The sequence below is a fragment of the Mus caroli genome, chromosome 5, assembly GCF_900094665.2.
Source record: "Mus caroli chromosome 5, CAROLI_EIJ_v1.1, whole genome shotgun sequence".
NCBI lineage: Eukaryota > Metazoa > Chordata > Mammalia > Rodentia > Muridae > Mus > Mus caroli.
Genome location: NC_034574.1, coordinates 26,785,239 through 26,805,060, shown reverse-complemented (window position 1 = coordinate 26,805,060; position 19,822 = coordinate 26,785,239). Strand labels below are relative to the sequence as shown.

General features: G+C 41.7%; 1 protein-coding gene across 1 annotated transcript in view; it reads right to left on the bottom strand.

Annotated features, from left to right (window-relative positions):
- The window catches only part of Babam2 (BRISC and BRCA1 A complex member 2), a 430,660-nt gene that overhangs the window by 14,796 nt on the left and 396,042 nt on the right, over positions 1 to 19,822 (bottom strand). Inside the window, exon 11 of the mRNA XM_021162018.2 lies at positions 10,215 to 10,368. Within this exon, the coding sequence (XP_021017677.1) occupies positions 10,215 to 10,368 (154 nt within the window). The remainder of the gene's footprint in view (positions 1 to 10,214; positions 10,369 to 19,822) is intronic.

Genomic DNA, 19,822 nt, shown 5'->3' with positions numbered 1-19,822 from the left:
CTCTCTCTCTCTCTCTCCTCTCTCTCCTCTCTGTGTTAAATGTAAGGGTCTCCAGGGCTCTGCACATGTTTTGTATGTAATTTCTTGCACATGTTTCCTATATATTTGCTGAATGGATTTGCCAACCCATAGCATAACTGCTATGTCCTGTTTCTCTCTGTTGGGCACCTGGCACTGACTTTCATGGGACACAAAGAAATGAATTATTTTCCCCTCAGAGGTGACTTTGGATAAGGTTTACCTAGGCATCTCTTGACCTAACTTCTGCTTTCTTGCCTTCCATTTTCCACTGGGTTGACTAAGTGTCTGTGTGGAAGACAGGAGTCACTGGAATTTTTTCTCCACTTCTCGCTGTGCATCTCATCCCCTGATGATCTGGAGATTACTGTGAAGGCCACGTTGCTTGTGGCCTGCCCATCACTGTACCCTTACTCTTTTCTCTCATTTATAAACCCTAATAATAAATTTAGCTATGCAGATAATCATCTTCCTTAAAAGTCCTTGGGACTGGGTCTTTAGACCCTCAGAAAGTTATTTCTCCTCAAGAATATCCTGGGCTCAACCTAAGGACATGAAGGCCTTCAGCCTCCTGGGTGAGCTGTGAAGCAGAAGGCCACCCCAAGCCACTCCACATGCAAGCTTCCTTACTCCAGGCCCTGACTCCAATGTGACTCCTGGGGCCACAGGAGGCAGGGGAAAAGCAGGAGGTCACACACAGCTTAGGTATTGTCTTGGACCAGTCTTCAGGTACACAGGGTTCTAATCTTTGTACTATACGTCTTAACCAGGTTCTTCCAAGAAATGAAACTGATGTCCCAATTGTCAACTCTATGCCAGTAATTTCATGTCATTGCTACTGTGACAGTCAAAGTTTATCACATTTCTAGCTGATTTTTAAAGTTTTTTCCCCCTGTGTCCCATGTCCTGAATCTGGTCCTACTCTCAGGCACACTTTCTGGCTTGGTCAACCCAACCTAGCTCTGCTGTTGGCAATGAATTTTGTGGATCACTGAGGAAAGACAAGAGACCTATTTGCCTAGTCACTCTTTTGCTTATTTCTATCAACTCCACTTCAGCAGGCATGAATCAGTTCTTGCCACCAGTGCTTCTTGTGCTGAATGATCTGATGACAGACAAGAGAGAATCTTGTTCCTGCAGAAGCAAGGCCTGTGCTTGTCACAATAATCTGCACAGTATGAACAGTCCCCATTCTCTGACCATCCTCTAATGGTGCTTCCTCTTCCTCCTCCTCCTCCTCCTTCTCCAATCTCTGCCTTAATGAGAAGTGATAGAAACAAGAGTCTGGGCCCTCTTGCCTTGGCTGGACTCCACATCACACATGACAGCCCTGAGCAGCCCTAGCGGCATGTGTCAGAAGCCAGCACACACACATCTGAACAGTCAAGCCTAATTCCCAGGAAGCTGTTTTAACTTGACATCTGAAAATGTATTGCATCTAGAGTGATTTTACAGGGTGTGTATTCGGGGCATATGCGTGCACATTCCACAGCCAAAGTGTTCTATAAATATCAGATGCAGGCTGTACAAACAGCATCACGTACACAGTGTCCTTAATTCTATAGAGTAAGATTTCAATTTGTATCTGACCTCTGCTAACAGGGATGGATGTTTTTAGTACAGATAAAAAAAACTATGCCATGCTATCTTAAACATACTTTTCACTTAAAATTTCCATGAATCGATCACAGTTTAGTGATAACAGGTAGATACTTGCCTGATGCTTTCAGATGAGGGTACCAAGGCCCAGAAAATGACATGCCCTTCCCAAGATCACACAGGCAGTTAAGAGCGGTATCTGGATGAGATCCAAGTCTCCTAACTCTCAGCTTTGCATTTTCTTTGGTTCCTTATATGTGTCTTCTTCCAATGGTTCAAAAGGAACTCTGATACTATTAGTCAATATATATTCCTCTTGGGTGTGCTATTTAAAAACCCTAATCCAGAACTTCTCTACCCTTTCTTTTTGTATATTTTTCTAAGAAAGAAAACATTGACTCACAAGCAATCCGGCAACCTCACAAGTGATGGAGAAGACTTTCCCCACGGCAGGGGCTGGTATAACTAGAATTCATGCTTGAGCACTCAGTAGTCCCCACCATGACTTTCCCAGCAAAAACTGGACAATGGGCCAGATGCCCCCCACCTCTGGCTCTCCCCTGATAAGCCCAACTTAGGCCAGCATCTTGGCTTGTACAACTGAGGTTAAAACTTAGGCCCAACCCTGTTTTCCACTGAGAAAGAGGGGTAGACAGAGAGCTCAAAACCACAGAGCTACAGAGCTTTGGAAAAGCAGAAAGAAGCCTGAGAAAAGATGGGCCAAGAGGTCCTGCTGAGGGGACTTGCTCTGATTGGCTTTCCCAGTGAGAGGTGAGGCAGGGCAGCACTGCAAATGCTGGTGCCTGGTACAGTCAGGGCTGTGCAGGCTCCCAGGCCGGTGAGAGGCTAGTTCTGGGATAAAGCTGTATAAGCAGCTGACTGATGGCCAGGCTTTTTAATGGAGCTTATCATATCACAGCAACAGATGTCAGACTCTAATAAATAACACACTCTCTCTGACCTACGCAATTTGGAGAGGATGCCTGTTGTCAGGCAGAACTGGATTCCTCCCATCCCTGTTGCTCCCTCTTCTGTCAGTAAAAACAAACCATGTCCCTTGAAGATTCTCATTCCATGCTGTTTATCTCACCTTTCTTTCTTTCTTTAAAAATGTAGATAGCATCTACATTTTTAAACCATGAGGGAAAGCTCAGAGGGATGCAGGAGCTGCTTCACAGAGAAACCCAGGCAGGCAGGATGGCAGGCATTGGTGGCTACCGTCTTCTCAAGCCCTGTCAGCTCAAGAGGACCCGGGACCTACATTGTCCTCTCAGGGTGTTCAGACAGACCAAGGCCTGAGAATTTCCCTTTGTTCTCCCAAGGGGAGTTCAGTTGAGATGAGGTTGGGAGTTTTTAAAGGGAACTGGTCCTAGGAAATAGGGCAAAGCAAGAGACAAAAAGTTCACGAATCACTGCTGGGTTGAGTGTTTGTCCCAAGGTCTGACCCTATGGGCCCTGGGACAAAGCTTCCTTGGAGTCTAGCATGGGCTGCTCTGCCTTCAGCCAGTGACTCCTCTTTCTGCCTTAGCTCCTCTGTCCCCTTTGTCCAGGGATCTTGGGATATGAGTAAGCAAAACTCACAGATCTCTTGCCTTCCTGATAAGACTTTATAGACTTTGTATCCTTAGATGTCAGACTGGAGTTCCAGGAATACAGATATGAAGGGAAGAGACAGGACAAAACCATGGCCTAGAGAGAGTTATCTGGCCTCCACCAAGGTTTTCCCTAGAACTGAGTGTGGATGAGAAGCACAGAGGCAGTGGGTTCCCAAGATGCCAACTCACTAGGCATGGGGACAGGTGGGACCAAGGCTTTCTATAGCTTAGGCTCAATAGAAACAAGGCATTAGCAAGGCACCCTTGGAGCTAACAACAGAGAACCAAGAGGGGTGGTCAACTTCTGGGGAAATAAACATACAAAGGAGTTTATACTGTAACCACTTGGATGTCATGCCATGGCCTCTGAGGAGGTCTCATGCCATGCCTACCCTGCTATGAGGACCCAATTGGAACTAGGATTTCCATATTGTAATACAAGAGTCCTAGGGGGCCCCCAGGGAACATGGAGAGGACTGGAGATTGAGATGTAAAATATGATGTCACATCTATGTCCATCTCTTGAATCAAGGAGTCAACCTATATTTACAAGTTTTATTTAAAGGACAAATGCATAAGACTGGATTAGAGCATTTGCTAATAAACACTTTGAAGGAAAAAAACCCAAACAACTCATAGTACATTTGAAAATATTAAAGTAGCAACAGTGAAAGTCATTGAAAGAATCCATACTATACAGTTAAAAAGGTATTTGCTAAAAAGAAAATGATTCCTTACAGACAACTGGATGTCAAATGATAAGAGTGTATAGTGAAACACAACCCATGGGAAGGCATGGACTGCTTTGGGAGGGTAAGAAAAACATCTCTTTCTGACCTTGAGGCAAGAAGGGAAATGGAAAATGGTTTGGGAAGGCTCATGATGAATTACTCCCATGTGTTGTCTAAGGAGCTATTTTTGAACTCTCTTAGTGATTCCTTTTATATTATGACTTTATGTGTGACAAGCCATTGAAGTAGATACACTGGAGGTTCAGCTCCATTCTAAGATCCTACTAGGCCTCTGCTAGGACCAGGCTGAGGGGGTACACATCGAAATTCACCAACAGTCACACCATCTATGCATAGATCTCACTGTCTCACAGACAGACAGTACTATAAAAAGGTCACCCACCCTAATCTAGACAGGTGTAAGTTACCTACACAATACCAAGGTATCTTATTTTGCTTTTTGTTTTTTCTTTTAAAGTAGTTAGTTCTATACAAATTATACAACTAAAGAGTGAGTTTTTTTCCATTTTTTAATTAGCTGTGTTGGCATCAAGATAATAAAACTACAGGAGTCAGCAGTCTAAGATTTTAGAGTCTCTGGTCAGGTCACTAGTATTGCCCGCCGCTTTTGTGTGTCCCCCTGGTAAGAACACGCTCAGGGCAACCGGAATCTTCTGCAGTACAAACTTTATTGCTTACCCCATCAGGAGCCAGTGGAGAAAGGAGCCAGAGAGAGAGAGAGATGGCGGAGCCCCCTCCCTTTTATGGAGGACTGTCCTCCGCCTCGGACGTGTCACTCCCTGATTGGCTGCAGCCCATCAGCCAGAGTTGTCGTCACGGGAAAGGCAGAGCACATGGCGTGGAAAGCTACCCCGGCACATGCGCAGCTTGCTTGTTTACTACTTAGAACACGGGTGTCAGTGCCATCAGCGCCATCTTGTAATGGCAAATGTGAAGGCGGCTCCTTACACACTAGGGTTTGGAGCTTGTTACTGGGGTATGCCTTAGTGTTGAAACTATTACACTATTAAAATGAAAATCTTTGCTCTGTAAGAAAGCACACTGAGAGCTGTTTTTTATTGCAAGCTCACCACATGCCAGACGCTACCAGACATATACCTACATTACCTTACACAGTAGCCAGAAGCCAGAATTCTAAAACTCTATGTTCCCTGTAACAGCTGAGATACTGAAACCAGTGGATTCCATTCTGGCAATAGGTTTTCTGGCAATATGGTACAGATGATGTTAATAAAGGGAAACTGCAGGTGGAATGGTCCCTTTAAATCTGGGTGTGTAGGCCAGGCACATAAGTCAGAGACTGGAAATATGAGGAGGATTTGATGTACTGCTGCTGGCTTAAAAATTGAGGGGCCACTAAGCAGAGAATGAAACCAGCTTCTAGTTACTGGGAGTGATCTCCAGGTGACATCCAATAAGGAAGAACAAAGGGAACTGCATGGCATCCAACTACCACAGGGAACAGAACTCTGCCAACATCCCGAATCAACTTAGAAAAGTCCTAGCCTAAATCTTAATTGCAGCTGTCTGGACTCATGCATGGTATGTAGGCCTCATAGCCCATCAAAACTCTGGAGTGATAACCTGTGGTGCTTCACAAGGGGGAGTTTGTGGTAAGTTGTTAGATGTCAACACAGAGAACCCTATGTGACACATACTACCCCTCTAAACAAGTCTTTACGAGTTTAAAGACAAGGAGACTAAAGACTTGGGAGGATTATACATATCCCCAAAGTTGCACAGTCCTTGAATGACAGAAACAGGTTTAAACCAGCTGCCAGGACTTCAGGGTCAGTGCCCTTAAACTGCTGCACACATTTCTTCTCTACAGCATGCCAGTTGGTCCCTGTGGAAGGGACCATGGGCAAGTGGCAAAGAGGGTGGGGACTATGTCTGTCTATCTATCTGTCTCTGAATGTACAGTGAGGTTGGAGCTCAAGTGGCTGAGTGCCTGGTCTACAAGAAGCTAGCTATGTGTCTTTGGGAATACTTTATCTGTGAGAAAGGGAATAAGAATTTTTGCAGTGGTGATCTGTAACAGTGAGGAGGTACTGTTAGTGGTGAAGTCTACAAGGGAAGGCAGAGGCACATGAATGTCATGCAGGAGGAATTTTCTTTAGGTAATGACTCTAAGTCTCAGTGTTCTTGGCTTAAATGTCATCTCTCTGATGGTTTGTTCTAAAAAAAAAAATAAGAGATTTTAAAAATACATTTCTGTTGGGTGTTGAGACTTACCCTTTCCAGCAATAGGGAAGCAGAGGCAGGCAGATCTCTGAGTTGGAGGTCAGTCTGGTCTACAGAGTGAGCTCCAAGACAGCCAAGGCTACATAGTAAGATACTCTCAAAAAAAAATCATTCTCTGCTACCTTTATCTAGAACCAGAATGAAGTAGATTATAGTTTTCCTTTGGTTAGAAAAAATTTTTTAAAGCTGTTTGACTGTTAAAAGTCAATTTATTGTGGAATTCACATGCAAAATCAAAACATATGGATATCATAGCACAAAGACTAACTAGGGGCATAAAGAGACTCGCCTTTTATAGATTTAGACATTTAGACATTACAATGTATGAAACATTGTAATATTAATTATGTAGGTATTATTCATGTAAATTTATGTGTCAAGTAAAGGTCATATTTACTGCACATATTACCAAAATATATGAAGCAATAGAGTTAATAAGCCAATAAGAGGTAAAAGGGACATCAAGATATATGCCAAAACACTTCAACAAACCAAAAGAACATTGGAAGAGAAAATAAAGGAATTAAAAACAAAGGAAATTTAAAAATTTGAAAAGAGGAAGATATAAGACTTAAACTTAATAAACTCATTTGTTATGTTAAGTATAAACAAACTAAATATTAAGGGACACAGACCATCAGACTAGATTAAAATAATCAAAACCTACAAAAGGTTTCGAGACATACATACAGAGACTAAGTAAAACAAAAAGAGATGAAGAAAGACAGCATACAAAACTATGTGGAAAGAAAGCTGGAACAGCTATTTTTACATTAAAGAAGACTTCAAGTCAAGAAGTCTTACCAGATATAGACATTCCATAATGGCAGAAGGACCAATATATTAAGAGGACAAAAGAATTCTAAGTATGTATGTACTTTATCAACTTAAGCAACAGATGCTCTTCAAATTTTGAAGCGGTTATAGTTCAGTAAACCCACAAGAGGTTGAAAGTATCCTGTAGGCCAGTGAGTGGTTTAGCAGGTATAGTTACTTGCTGCCAAACCTGACAACCTGAGTTCAGTCCCTAGAAATGACATGGTAGAAGGAGAGAACCAGTTTCCCCAGTCAATCAATCAATCAATCAATCTATCAACCAATCAATGTAAAAAGAGTTAACTATCCTTAGTAAAAACTCCACTTTTGTGAAATGGAATATCTTAGACTACTGCTTTTCTTCCTTGAGAGCTGTGGTTTTCTACTGTTTTCTGGAACTGCATAGAGCAGTGTATTAATAACACTATCTCATAATAATATCACAATTTAAGATCAAAGTATGGATTCTACCAAATGTACGTTGCTTTCACACCATTATATGGCTCAAAAATCTTAAGCTGAGCCACTCACTGTAAGACAGAGACAGTAGAGACAGTCTTTATATAAAAATTTGTCCACAGCACTGTAAATTAGACACAAATTATACTACATTAAAAAGATAATTATAGCAAGCATTTGCCTTAAAGAGATCACCATTTAGTTAAGAAAATAGATGAAGATAAAGATGCTAAAGAAAAAGGAAAAATAACATAAGAGATTCTAAAGGAACATGTGACCAGAGTCAAAACTGGAAAGAGGGCGGTGAAGGGTTGCCTGGGAGTTTAAAATATACGAGGAAACCCATATGGAAGGGTTTGGGGATGAAGGGTCGGAGCACTGAAGGATGGAGCAGAAGGAAGACTACTGCTGTTCAATATGCCGCCTCACTGAGTACACCTTCCTAGCAAGTCCATTCACAGAGGGAGTACAAGCCTGCCTTAAAAGATGACGTTCAGAGAGATTATGCACTCTGCCCAAGGCTATGGTGCTTATAGGATTAAACTCTGGTTGGAACTGGGGCATGTATGACCCCAAAGCCTGTACCTACTCACTTCAGGGTATTGTATCTGTTAAGGGTAGGATTGGCTGGATTGATATCAGCAAGAAGCATTGTGGTAGGAAAAGCCCTGGCTTTTCAGTCCCAGAAAGTGTCCTTTTTTAATGCACACGTTTAGAACTGTGCTCTTAGGCAGGCAGGATAAACAGCTGATTTCACTCAAAGGGCTCTAGGGCTGTTCTAAACCATGAGAGTGTTTATGTGGTGGGCAGAGCTCCCCGAGTGAATTATAGCCTTTTACGCACTGTGTACAGTATTTTCATAGGATACAGACACGGGGCATGCGAGGAATGCTTCACTGACCTTTCATTTTGTTCAACATTTTCCTCCATGCCTTTCTGCTAGTTTTCAGACTTAACCATAGGACAATTCTTGCTTATGTTTGCCCATTACCTGGCCTTTGACACAGCCTCATGTAATTACCCAGTTCAATTAAAGAACAGGGTTTAAAGCTACTATTTCTAGCCGGCACGAGCTGCTGGCTGTCTCTTTTATTACATCTAAAATGGATTTATCCTCACTAAACTAGCAAGCAGATTTTTTTTTTTTAACACGACTTCAGATGTTTTCTTTAGACTGGTGTTAACATAAAGCAAATGTCTCTTGAAAGTCTGAACCAATCTGTTAAGATAAACAGGCTTCACTTATGATACTCCTATACTGAAATCACAGGCTTGTGGTCTACAGCTCCTTAAAGACTCAATTCATACATGCTAAAATGCCTGCTTAAGAAGTACGCACACGCACACCAAGATAGCTTTACCATGGAAACCACAAAGACATGTCTGGTTCAGACTCTGGAGCACACACCACAAATAATGGCCCATCTTCTAAGGGTAGATCCTATGTATACATAGGGAACGCCTAGAAAATTAAACAAGGACAAGACTTCAAACGGAAACCTTGCTTTAAATTTCCTTTGTTCCACTGCATGTCAACATAGGTCTTAATAGTTGTTACTAGTTACATTTGCATGTGTTTGTTTATTCCTTAAATAGAATTTCAGACTTCAGTAGCTTGGATATAAAGGGAAAATATAAGGAGAAAGGCACACGAGTTTCAGATAACAGCTCTGAGTGGCACACAGGGATTTTGGGTGGCTGGAGTACTGGAGAAGGGCACTCTTGTAGAGCCTTGAGCCTGTCACATGTGAGGGTTTAGTAGTAGAGAGATGACGGGAGAGGCCAGGAGGGTTTTCTCTGGGAAGAAAACTCAACCAAGAAATGGTTGGTAAGAAAGGGAAGTCTTAATAATCAAGAAGTTTCTAAGCCTGGAAGGTCATCTTTTGTTATGGGTACTTTAAAGCTGTCAGGAATTTGGCATGATTTATCTTCTTGCTGGGCTACAGGCTCAATGAGGCCATGGATAGTTTCTAGTTTCTTTATCATGACATCCTCAGCATGGCACACAGTGTCTGGAACACTGTAGAGGGTAGTAACTATTGGTTGAGCAGTTGAGGATGCTTATGAGCCATTTCTCTTTCTATGATTCTTTGGCTCTGCCCACCCTTCAGCTGAGATCACAGGTAAGAGCACATGGCTGTGCAGAGTGAGAAAGTATTTGCCACACACCACACTATGGTTTAGTTTTGGAAAATCCCACTTCAATCTACTGCTGCTTCAGACTAGGAGGCAATGGTCCATACACTGCTGGCCCAGACCCTGAAGTCTTTACCTACAAAAAGCAATCACCATGTTTCTGGATCAACCTGGTCCTTATGACTATAGTGACAGCTTTTCTATACTCAACTATTAAGGCTAGTAACTTTCATCTCCATTGAGACACAAGTTCCACAGCAGTGTTGCACATCTAAGGAGTCTGTGTACTTGAGTATACAAATCCATGCAACACACAGGAGAAACATAATTCATGAGATGCAGCTTCCCATGGAAAAATAGACACTGAACTCATATACTGACTATTCACTAGAAAATCTGTTTACCAACATTTGAAATTTATCATTTAAAATACATAAGTGGTTGCTAACATTTTTATTACTGATATTATTTATCTACAACTTAACTTGCTATCTCATATCTCCTACAATCCATTTACCAAAACAAAAAACAAACAAACAAACAAACAGCCCAAAGAGGCCACTCACAGCCAGTCAACCAACAATGTACCACTTACTTTGCTCTCTTGGCCATTTCATTTCCATCCCATCTGGGGCTGTATGGGTAGTTTTTTTGTGCTTGGGAGTAAAGCTGTCCACTGTTGGTAAAGTGATAGACTGACTGAAATGTGAGCGTAGGCTGATCTCGAGGGAAAAACAGGGGCAGGTCAACTGCAAGGCAAAAAAAGGGAAAAAAAATGGTTAGAGTTCATAAATACATCCTTTTTATTTCTCCCGAGGCAGGGCTTCTCTGTATAGTCCTGGATGTCCTGAAACTCACTCTGTAGACCAAGCTGTCCTCAAACTCACAGAGATGCACCTGACTCTGCTTCATTCCCAAGTGCAGGGATTAGAGACATGTGACACCACTGCCCAGCAATAAACACATCTTAAGACATGTTTTTGGCTAACTCAGAATGTTGGGTACATGACAATTGGAACCACAAGCACCGATTGGGGTTTGGATCAAAGCAATGGCATGAGAGACCACAGAATCCATGACACATGCAGAATCTTAGGCATAACCAGAATGGTGTCCCACACTGTCCGACCTCCTGGGCCCCCTGGCCTTGCCCATTGTCATTGCAGAGCTAGCCATGTAACTGTGTTAAGTTTCCATTATGCCATACGCTTTTCAAGGGTGGGACTATGTCTTCCTCATCTATAATCTGATGGGGGAGAGCAGGATGAAAGATGGCTTTCAAGAACAAACTTGGAAAAGGGACAAAGAGGGCTTTTGATAGGATGCACCAACTAGACTTCCAGAAAAATAAAATTATCATTCTGCTTCCAATCAAGTCGTGAATCTCCATACTCAGCACTTTCCATTTTTTCCCACATATGTTACCACATATATTTATATCTTGTAAATCAGAGGGAGCTCCTTAATGGGCCGCAACAGGGGCAGATCTGAACAAAGACTCTGCTGCTGCCCATCAGAGCTGAGTCCAAGCCCCCTGCTAATATGTAGTGTTGCTTTAGCATTTCATTTGGGGGTTAAGTCAATTTTTTAAAATAAAATCTCTTGTTAGTTTTAGTGGAGGCAAAGCATCCCCAGAAACTGTTTCAACATTCTCTGAGGTAGACAAAGTTTGTGTAAATGTTACCCATTTCCAGGACAGAGAATAGGCACATTAACAAATGCAGTAATGATGTGTATAGAATTTTCTAGCTTTGCAGAGTACATTTTAGATGCTTTGTTAATTAAAACTTCAAGAAAGGGACATTATTTTGAAACTGTGTGTTTAACAGCTGAGTAAACTAGAAAGTGTGTGGACTTTGTCAACTTTCTCATAGACTGGGCAGCAGCCGGGGACAGAATCTAAAGCCAGGATTGGAATCTCTGGCTCCTACTGTGTGACACTGAAGAATACTCGCCAATAACCTGCTTAAAACTGTGTTGCAATTACAGCTCAGTCAGTAACCTGAGCCTCCACTGGAAAGCATGAACAAGGATGGAAATGGTAGCTGCACAAACAGATACATATTAAAGCAACATGTAAGGATGCTGTGGAGTGCCACCCTCCCCCTCCCTCCCTCCCTCTCTCCCTCGGTGCATACTGCTGATCCTAGCGCTTTCCCTAGATGTGACTTCTCAAAGGAAAAGTTAGCTTCATGGTTTTTATTTTTGTTTTGTTTTTTTTAAAGAAACCTCCCAACAATAACTCACTGCCCCCCCAAAAAACAAAACCAACCAACCAACCATCAAAAACCTGTGTTGTTGGTAGAGCCTCTCAGACTTCTGAGTATAGCCGACTCCGACAATGTCTGACTCAGTGGCACAGGGGGTTTCTACTGGTGACTCACAGCACTAACAAAGAAAAGGGGCAGGACTGAGAATGACCACTTTTTAGTCACATTACTCACTGCCACAGTATGATAGCCTCCATACATGGCTATTTTTATGAAGCAGAGATTGTATAACACAGAACAACAAAAGTATGGAAACACCAATCCAAATGACAAATACCTCAACTTAGAAATCCTTGTAGGTTCTTCCCTATAGCAGGCTTGGTCTGTAACGTCCTCGGCTACTCGGAACAAACACCGATTTCTAACCTTGTTATGTTCTTTCTGATGCTCATTTAATTCCCTCTGATAAGTTTTTAGGAACAAATGCCTGTTCGTGTACACTTTTCCTCAACTTCAATTGCTGAATAACACCCGAGTTTCCAAACAGGAAACAACATTCAGATTAACCTCCAAATCAATCATTAATAATAGAAAAGTACTTAACATGCTAGTTTACCTATGAAAAAAGAGTAATTTTAAATAAAAGAATTCAATGCAATCATTTATAAACAGCCATCACTCACTATCAAAAGTAATGTAGCTATGACTACAGGCTATGTGGCTTTCAAGCTACTTGCTTTGGGGGCTTTAGACTACATTTTTCTAAAAACAAAAGGAAGTGTGTGTGTGTGTGTGTGTGTGAGTGTGAGTGTGTGTGTGTGTGTGTGTGTGTGTGTGTGTGTGTGTGTGTGAGTGTACGTGGATGCAAGTACATGTGTCAGTGCTTGTGCTTGTGGTGGTCAAAGGAAGATGTCATTCTAAGGAATGGCATCCACCTCTTTTGAGAAAGGGTCTCTCAAGTGGCCTGAAGCTCACCAGTTAGACGAGACTAGCTGGCCTAGGCCTGAGGATCCCCATGCACCGGCCCTTTCCGCTGGGATCACAAGCACATGTCACAACGCAGAGCTTTTTATAGGGATCGAACTCAGGGCTTCTTGCTAGTACTTTATAGACTGCGCCATTCTCCCAGTCCCCTGAAAAAAGAAACTTTTATACATGTCTTGGTTTAATGCTCTGGCTGGTGCCAAACTCCTGGGCTCATGAGATCCTTTGGCCTCCGACTCCAGAGTATCTGGGACATAGGCATACAATCCTGCATCTGGCTGGAATGCCTTCTAATCTTTTTTCCCACTATTTTGTTTTGCAGAAGAAGTGAGTTGCTGGTATTAGTATTTGATATGTTTAGAAATATATTATTTCCTAGTTTTGAACTATTTTCTTTGACTCAAATGCCAATTAATATTAGAAACATTAAAAACCAGAAATATCTATTTACCCACTCAAGTAAGACATGATTTTTGTTTTTACTTAAATATCAGCAAGCTCTATACTGATGTATATCATAATCCCCCAAAGCATTTGTTACATGATCCTTTTTTGTCTCCATAGAGAACAGCATGTCCTTATAGTCAATGTTCAAATCAAAAAACTTCCTGTATCCCAACTGGATTACTGGAAGAACAGGAATTGTCAAAGGATTTCAGAGATAAAAATTGTTTGTATGGTAATTCATGCAGAGAACATAAATGTTCTCTATAGATACCTTGCTCAGGTAAGTTGTATTCTATCTGAAATAGTCAGTAGTCAACAGAATGGTAGCTTCTTTAAAAACTACTCTATGTGTAAAATGATGTCATAACTACAGTATCTCAGAACTACTTTGCATTCTTTTGGTATAAGATCTGAATAGTACAAATTAGTCAGAAGTTAGCAAAACCAAAACTTGCTTTCTCTTATCTCTAAATGTCTCTGTCACTTAACTTTTACTTAAAGTTAACTGATGAAAAAGAATTACTTTAGGCTTTAAGCAGCTAACTTGTTCTAAAGGAACTTTGTGGAGCCTAAGCAATTAGGTCTCACAGTTTGGCTATAGCTATCAATTCTTTAAACATTGGCTTTCTTGTGAGTGACGGGCACACACTTGATCCCTAGAACAAAATCATTCCCCTTGATCTACTACTTATTATCAGTATTATTTTTTGACAAATGCTTATTTTTTTCTCCTTTTGAGTTTCGGTCAGTTTTCTATAAATAGAAGGGATGGTCTTCCCTGGCTCAGTAGATCTAAACAGCTTTTAGGGCTGGCTTAACTAAGCTGTTGGGAACAAAAAAAAAAAAAAAAAAGGGGGGGCCCAGGGGAAGTGAGGGAAGGAAAAAGATAGCCCACATCCGGCCAGAGCTCCTCCTATGCTCTGGGCAGGCGGAAGTAGGAGGGCTGCCAGACGTTTTCCACTCAGCCCCGGGTGGGCATCCAAGCCTCTGACCCACTCAGCGGGCCCACGCACTAAGCCACACCAGATACTTTAATTCTGCACACACTGGGACCTTCTGGAGTCTTGTCCATATGGCTTTGGCCACATGAGAAGACAGGTGTGGTGAGACTGCATTCTAGACTGCTGCCACAATGATGGTCACAGTGATTGAGTTAATGGTGGCTCCCAGGTAACAACCAGGTGGCAGCATGAGAGGAATTAAACGCAGATAAGGCATGCTGCCTTTCTCTACAGCATGGTAAGGTGCAGTGTGTGGCTGCTTTTGCCCACTTAGGAAACTGCCTGCCCTGTCCACAAATGCTCATCATTTTACTATAAGAAGAGTCCAGGAAAGGGCTGTCTCAGATACAGGGCTCTATGGGGAAGTCTCACTTCTTCAAATATACCAACCATGGAAAATGGCCCTAGGACAGCCAAAAAACACTCCATCCCAAATACACTGGATACCCAGCCCGACTGTCATTCAGAATATTTTAGGCATAGCTTGAACAATTTTGGTTATAGGATTTTTCATTCCGAGAAATAAAACAAAGTATCATAATCACAGCAAGACAATGAGAGAGCACTTTAGCAGCAAGTATTGGTAATTAGCAGTCTGGCTGGGGGAAAAGGAGAGTATAATAAATGATGAAGCAGTCAGAGTAATCCTGGTCTAAGGCCACGCAGTGTACGTAGGAGCAAAGAACACTATGCAGCCAAGTCGTCCCTGAATCCTAGGGAAGATGGCAGCAGCCACCCCTGGCAGCGTACCTGACACCCTTTCTCTATCCTGCACCCTGCCATGAGCATAGCTCCCTTCTCTCACCCTGTTGGTATGTGCTTGATTCTCTTAGACTCCCAGAAGCCATGGCATGCAACTGTTGGTGGCACTGAGGGATTGGAGCCTGGGCCTCTCACAAGTTATACAAGCACTCTATAAGTGAACTATATTCCCCCATATATAAGCATGGAAATTTGACTCACTGTTGCCAGTGGGATCTGAGGGGAAGTTGGCAAGGGCTTTTCTGAGAAATATTTTCCACTCTGATTAGAGACGTGTGGAGGGAGGCAGAAGCCCCCAGTTCATTCTAGCCTTTGATCTTATCACATGAAGTCCTGAGCTTGGAGCTGTGGCCCCACTAGTGTTCCTGAGGAGGCTGCCGAGATAGCACTGAGCTGCTGGCTTTATCATCTCTGGAGTTTCTTGTTTTCTGAGGTGATTACAAGTCTTTATTATTTTACCTCACTTAATCAAGTTTTCTTATATCTAGAGTCAAAGGTATCCAAGGAAACATTATTTCTTATAGCTGTTCAAGAAGGGAGGAAAATCAACAATCTATTTCAAAAACATTTCCATCAAGCATGGTTAGAAAACATTCAAGAGACATAAATAGGAAAGTTTTAGCTGTCTGGAAAATTTGGTTTTGTGGGGCAGTTCAATCTTGACAAATGCCAAACAAATGAGGGGTTAACCATAATTGCTTCCCTGGGAGTCACATCATCAAATATTTTCACCATTATTCACAAGCCATTATTTCATTTCTTCAGGCCTCACAAGCTATATATTCTTCTGTTTGCCCCCACGTTCTCAGATTTGTAGAGAAGATTCTCCCAGACCCACTTACTGGTGGTTAGGATTGTGTTCCCAGTGCCAGGCTTCTCAGTTCCTTCAAGTGGTGTTAGAAGATAGTTTTCTTGTTACCCCTCTAACGATGAGTACATTTGAAGTTTTGAGGCAGAGTTTTATTGTGCAGTCCTGGTTGGCCTAGAATTGGCCAGATAGTCCAGGCTGACCTTGAACTTGTGGCAGCCGAATCTCAAGTGCTAGGAATAAGGGAGTATGCCATCATACCCTGCTTGAAGTTGATTTGCAACCGTGGCTTACATACATCTCATTCCCAGGCTCGTCCCCAGCCTGTGTGTAAAGACTGCTGTGTTTCTACTATGTGGTGGTGTTATTATCCACCTCTATCTTATTAACAACTATGAGACCTTTGAGACACATGGACTCCAACCACTAGAAAGCTAAGCGTGCTCTAAGGACATTGCTCATTTCTGAGAGACACAATGGTAAAGTTTTCCAGTTCAGAAGTTTGTGTCTTGAAAGTGTCTTCTCTGATCATCACTGCCATTAAGTGACAAGGAAAAGCATAGCTAGGTTTTGTTAAACTGGTTGTACTTTTTACTGGTGTGTGTGTGTGTTATCTGATGGTGTAAACAGATTAGTTTTATGGTTTGAATATTACCAAACTGAAGCATGAAGCTTTCTAAAAAACAAACAAACAAACAAACAAACAAACAAACAAACTGCTATGTATCCTTATCCCATTTTGAAAGGAGACAGAATCATACTCCGTTGCTATCAGGTAAAAATGGCCCACCATTTATTAGTGATGTCACAGGCAAAATGGGAGTAATAATTATTACCTCATTGTGTTTGTTGACAGGATTAAAAAAAATCAGGCAGATACTAAGTAAATATTTACTCTGCCCTCTCCTTGCTCTTGCCCTGCGTGCCTCATCTACCTTTGTAGTATTACACAGGATTGCGAATTCTCATGACTGTATGTAAGCCTTCAGATGCTTACATTTCAATTATCTTAATGGCAACCTTTCTCCACTTTGTAAACATTTTCACATTTCAATAAATACACTGAAAAAAACCTAGTTGAGATATCATGGAACATGGTAAAAAAATACTATATAGGCTGCCTCAAGAGTTAAGGAAGGTTTAGTCCACTATTTCACATGCGCCTGGGCCCCCGATCTGGAAGCTGCTCTAAGGGCAATGCACACTGAGGTTCTTGAGGGCAGTGGGTGTGATCCAGTGTTCACTGCTCACTGCAGACTCTCTCCTTTAATCATGGTCCATTTTCCAGCCGATCCCTTTCTAAGGCCAGCTCAGTCTCAACAGCAGTTCTTTCATGCTGTGTGCATGCATGCTTCTGAAGAGTAAGGATATCTCCCGTCACTGGGCAGATACGGAAGAATTGGGGGCTCTACTGTAGCTAGCCACGAAGAGCCAAGGTCCTCTTCCCTGCCCACGGAAACAAACTCACAGTGGATCTATTAATACTGAGCTGTTCTTTCCACTATGGAACTTGGCACCGTAGATATCCCTGACTTTTTTATGTTTCCACAGACAGACATTTCTATAGATGCTTGGAGGATTCTGTAGGATGTGCTGTGTTTATTTTATGTTCTTAGCACTTAACACAGGTGTGTGACACATGAGAGATATTCAATACATGTTTGATGAAAGAAAGGAACTACTGGGTTCACAAAAAACCAGATAATATCCAGGGGTTGTCCAAGGCACAAAACACTGAATTCCCATTTATTGATGCTAGACTATGAACTGCTAAGCCTCTGATATACTGGAAGTGAAGATGCACAAACTCTACAACTCAGCAATTCCACCCAAGAAACCTACACAATTCTACACAAGCATTAGAAGCTGGTAGATGTGGGCTTGTTGTAGCATCCATGACTACCACGATGACAATGACAATGATGATGACAGAACCAACTTAAATGTAGACCAATAGGAGACTGGATAGATAAACAGTGGTGTAATCTTTCCACAGAGTACCAGACAGCAGTTTAGAGACAGCGAGGGCTTCATGGCACAAATTTCACAGACAATCTTCAGTGAACAAAGCAAGTTAGAAGTGAAGATGTTAATATGTCCTTATGAAATTCAAAACATGCATGCATATTGCTTGTGTCTCTGCAGTAAAACATGCAAACATGCACAAAACAGCCAAGCACTAGGTTAAGGGCAGAGGTTACTTTGGGGAGTTAAGAACAAGAGAGGGAGAGGAACACTCCTCCATTGCTGGTGGGATTGCAAGCTGGTACAACCATTCTGGAAGTCAGTCTGGAGGTTCCTCAGAAAACTGGACATAGTATTACCAGAAGATCCAGCATACCTCTCCTGGGCATATACCCAGAAGAAGTTCCAACTGGTAATAAGAACACATGCTCCATTATGTTCATAGTAGCCTTATTTATAATAGCCAGAAGCTAGAAAGAACCCAGATGTCCCTCAACAGGAGAATGGATACAGAAAATGTGGTACATTTACACAATGGAGTACTACTCAGCTATTAAAAACAATGGATTTATGAAATTCCTGGACAAATGGATGTATCTGGAGGATATCATCCTTAGTGAGGTAACCCAATCACAAAAGAAGTCATTAGATATGCACTCACTGATAAGTGGATATTAGCCCAGAAACATAGAACACCCAAGATACAATTTGCAAAACACAAGAAAGTCAAGTAGAGGGAAGACCAACGAGTGGATACTTCATCCCTCCTTAGAATAGGGAACAAAATACCCATGAAAGGAGTTACAGAGACAAAGTTTGGAGCTAAGACGAAAGGATGGACTATCCAGAGACTACCCCACCCGGGGATCCATCCTATAATCAGCCATCAAACCCAGACACTATTGCATATACCAGAAAGATTTTGCTGAAGGGACTCTGTTATAGCTGTCTCGTATGAGGCTATGCCAGTGCCTGGCAAATATAGAAGTGGATGCTCATAGTCATCTATAAGATGGAACACAGGGCCCCCAATGGAGAAGCTAGAGAAAGCACCGAAGGATCTGAAGGGGTCTGCAACCCTATAGGTGGAACAACAATATGAACTAACCAGTACCCCCAGAGCTCATATCTTTAGCTGCATACGTATCAGAAGATGGCCTAGTCGGCCATCATTGGGAAGAGAGGCCCCTTGGTATTACAAACTTTATATGCCCCAGTACAGGGGAAAGCCAGGGCCAAGAAGTGGGAGTGGGTGGGTAGGGGAGCAGGGCAGAGGGAGGGAATAGGGAAATTTCAGGATAGCATTTGAAATGTATATAAAGAAAATATATAATAGAAAGAAAGAAAGAAAGAAAGAAAGAAAGAAAGAAAGAAAGAAAGAAAGAAAAAGAAAAAAGATGATCACACTAGAAGTCACCACAAGGAACAGAGAACAGAGATGGTAATATCACGGTGTCATCCCTTGAGAAGCTGCTGAGAGATTCTTTTCAAGTGAGGCTAGAATGTAGATTAGAGATATTTCAATCTGGTCAAACGGAAGAGCCACGGGTGAAATGAGGCTTGTTTCTATTGTGATCTGTGACATGAGTGAAAAACGATTCTTTGTGAAGTGTGTGTTTGTGGTTTTTGTTTTCATTCATTGTATCGAAGAGTTTTCAATTTCAGAAAGAATGATAAAACAGTGAAGTAATTATCAAGGGATGTGAAAATCTTATTAGAAGCAAATGAAAAGTATAATTGTTTTGGTTTTTTTTTTTGACAATTTCATGGAAAATAAGAAACAATTTAATCACCTACAAAAAAAAAAAGAAAAAAAAAGAACAAGAGAGGGGGGATGATGGGGCACTGAATGTTAATTCTTTTAAAAATCAGAAGCAATTATAGCAATATATTAAGATTTAACTATGATGGTACATGGATAATGTTTCTATACTCTTCATATAATATACTTATACAAGCTTTACATAATCATTTTTAAAAGCTTTAAGGAGCAAGATATTCTTTTTTTATTCTTTTTTCTTTTTAT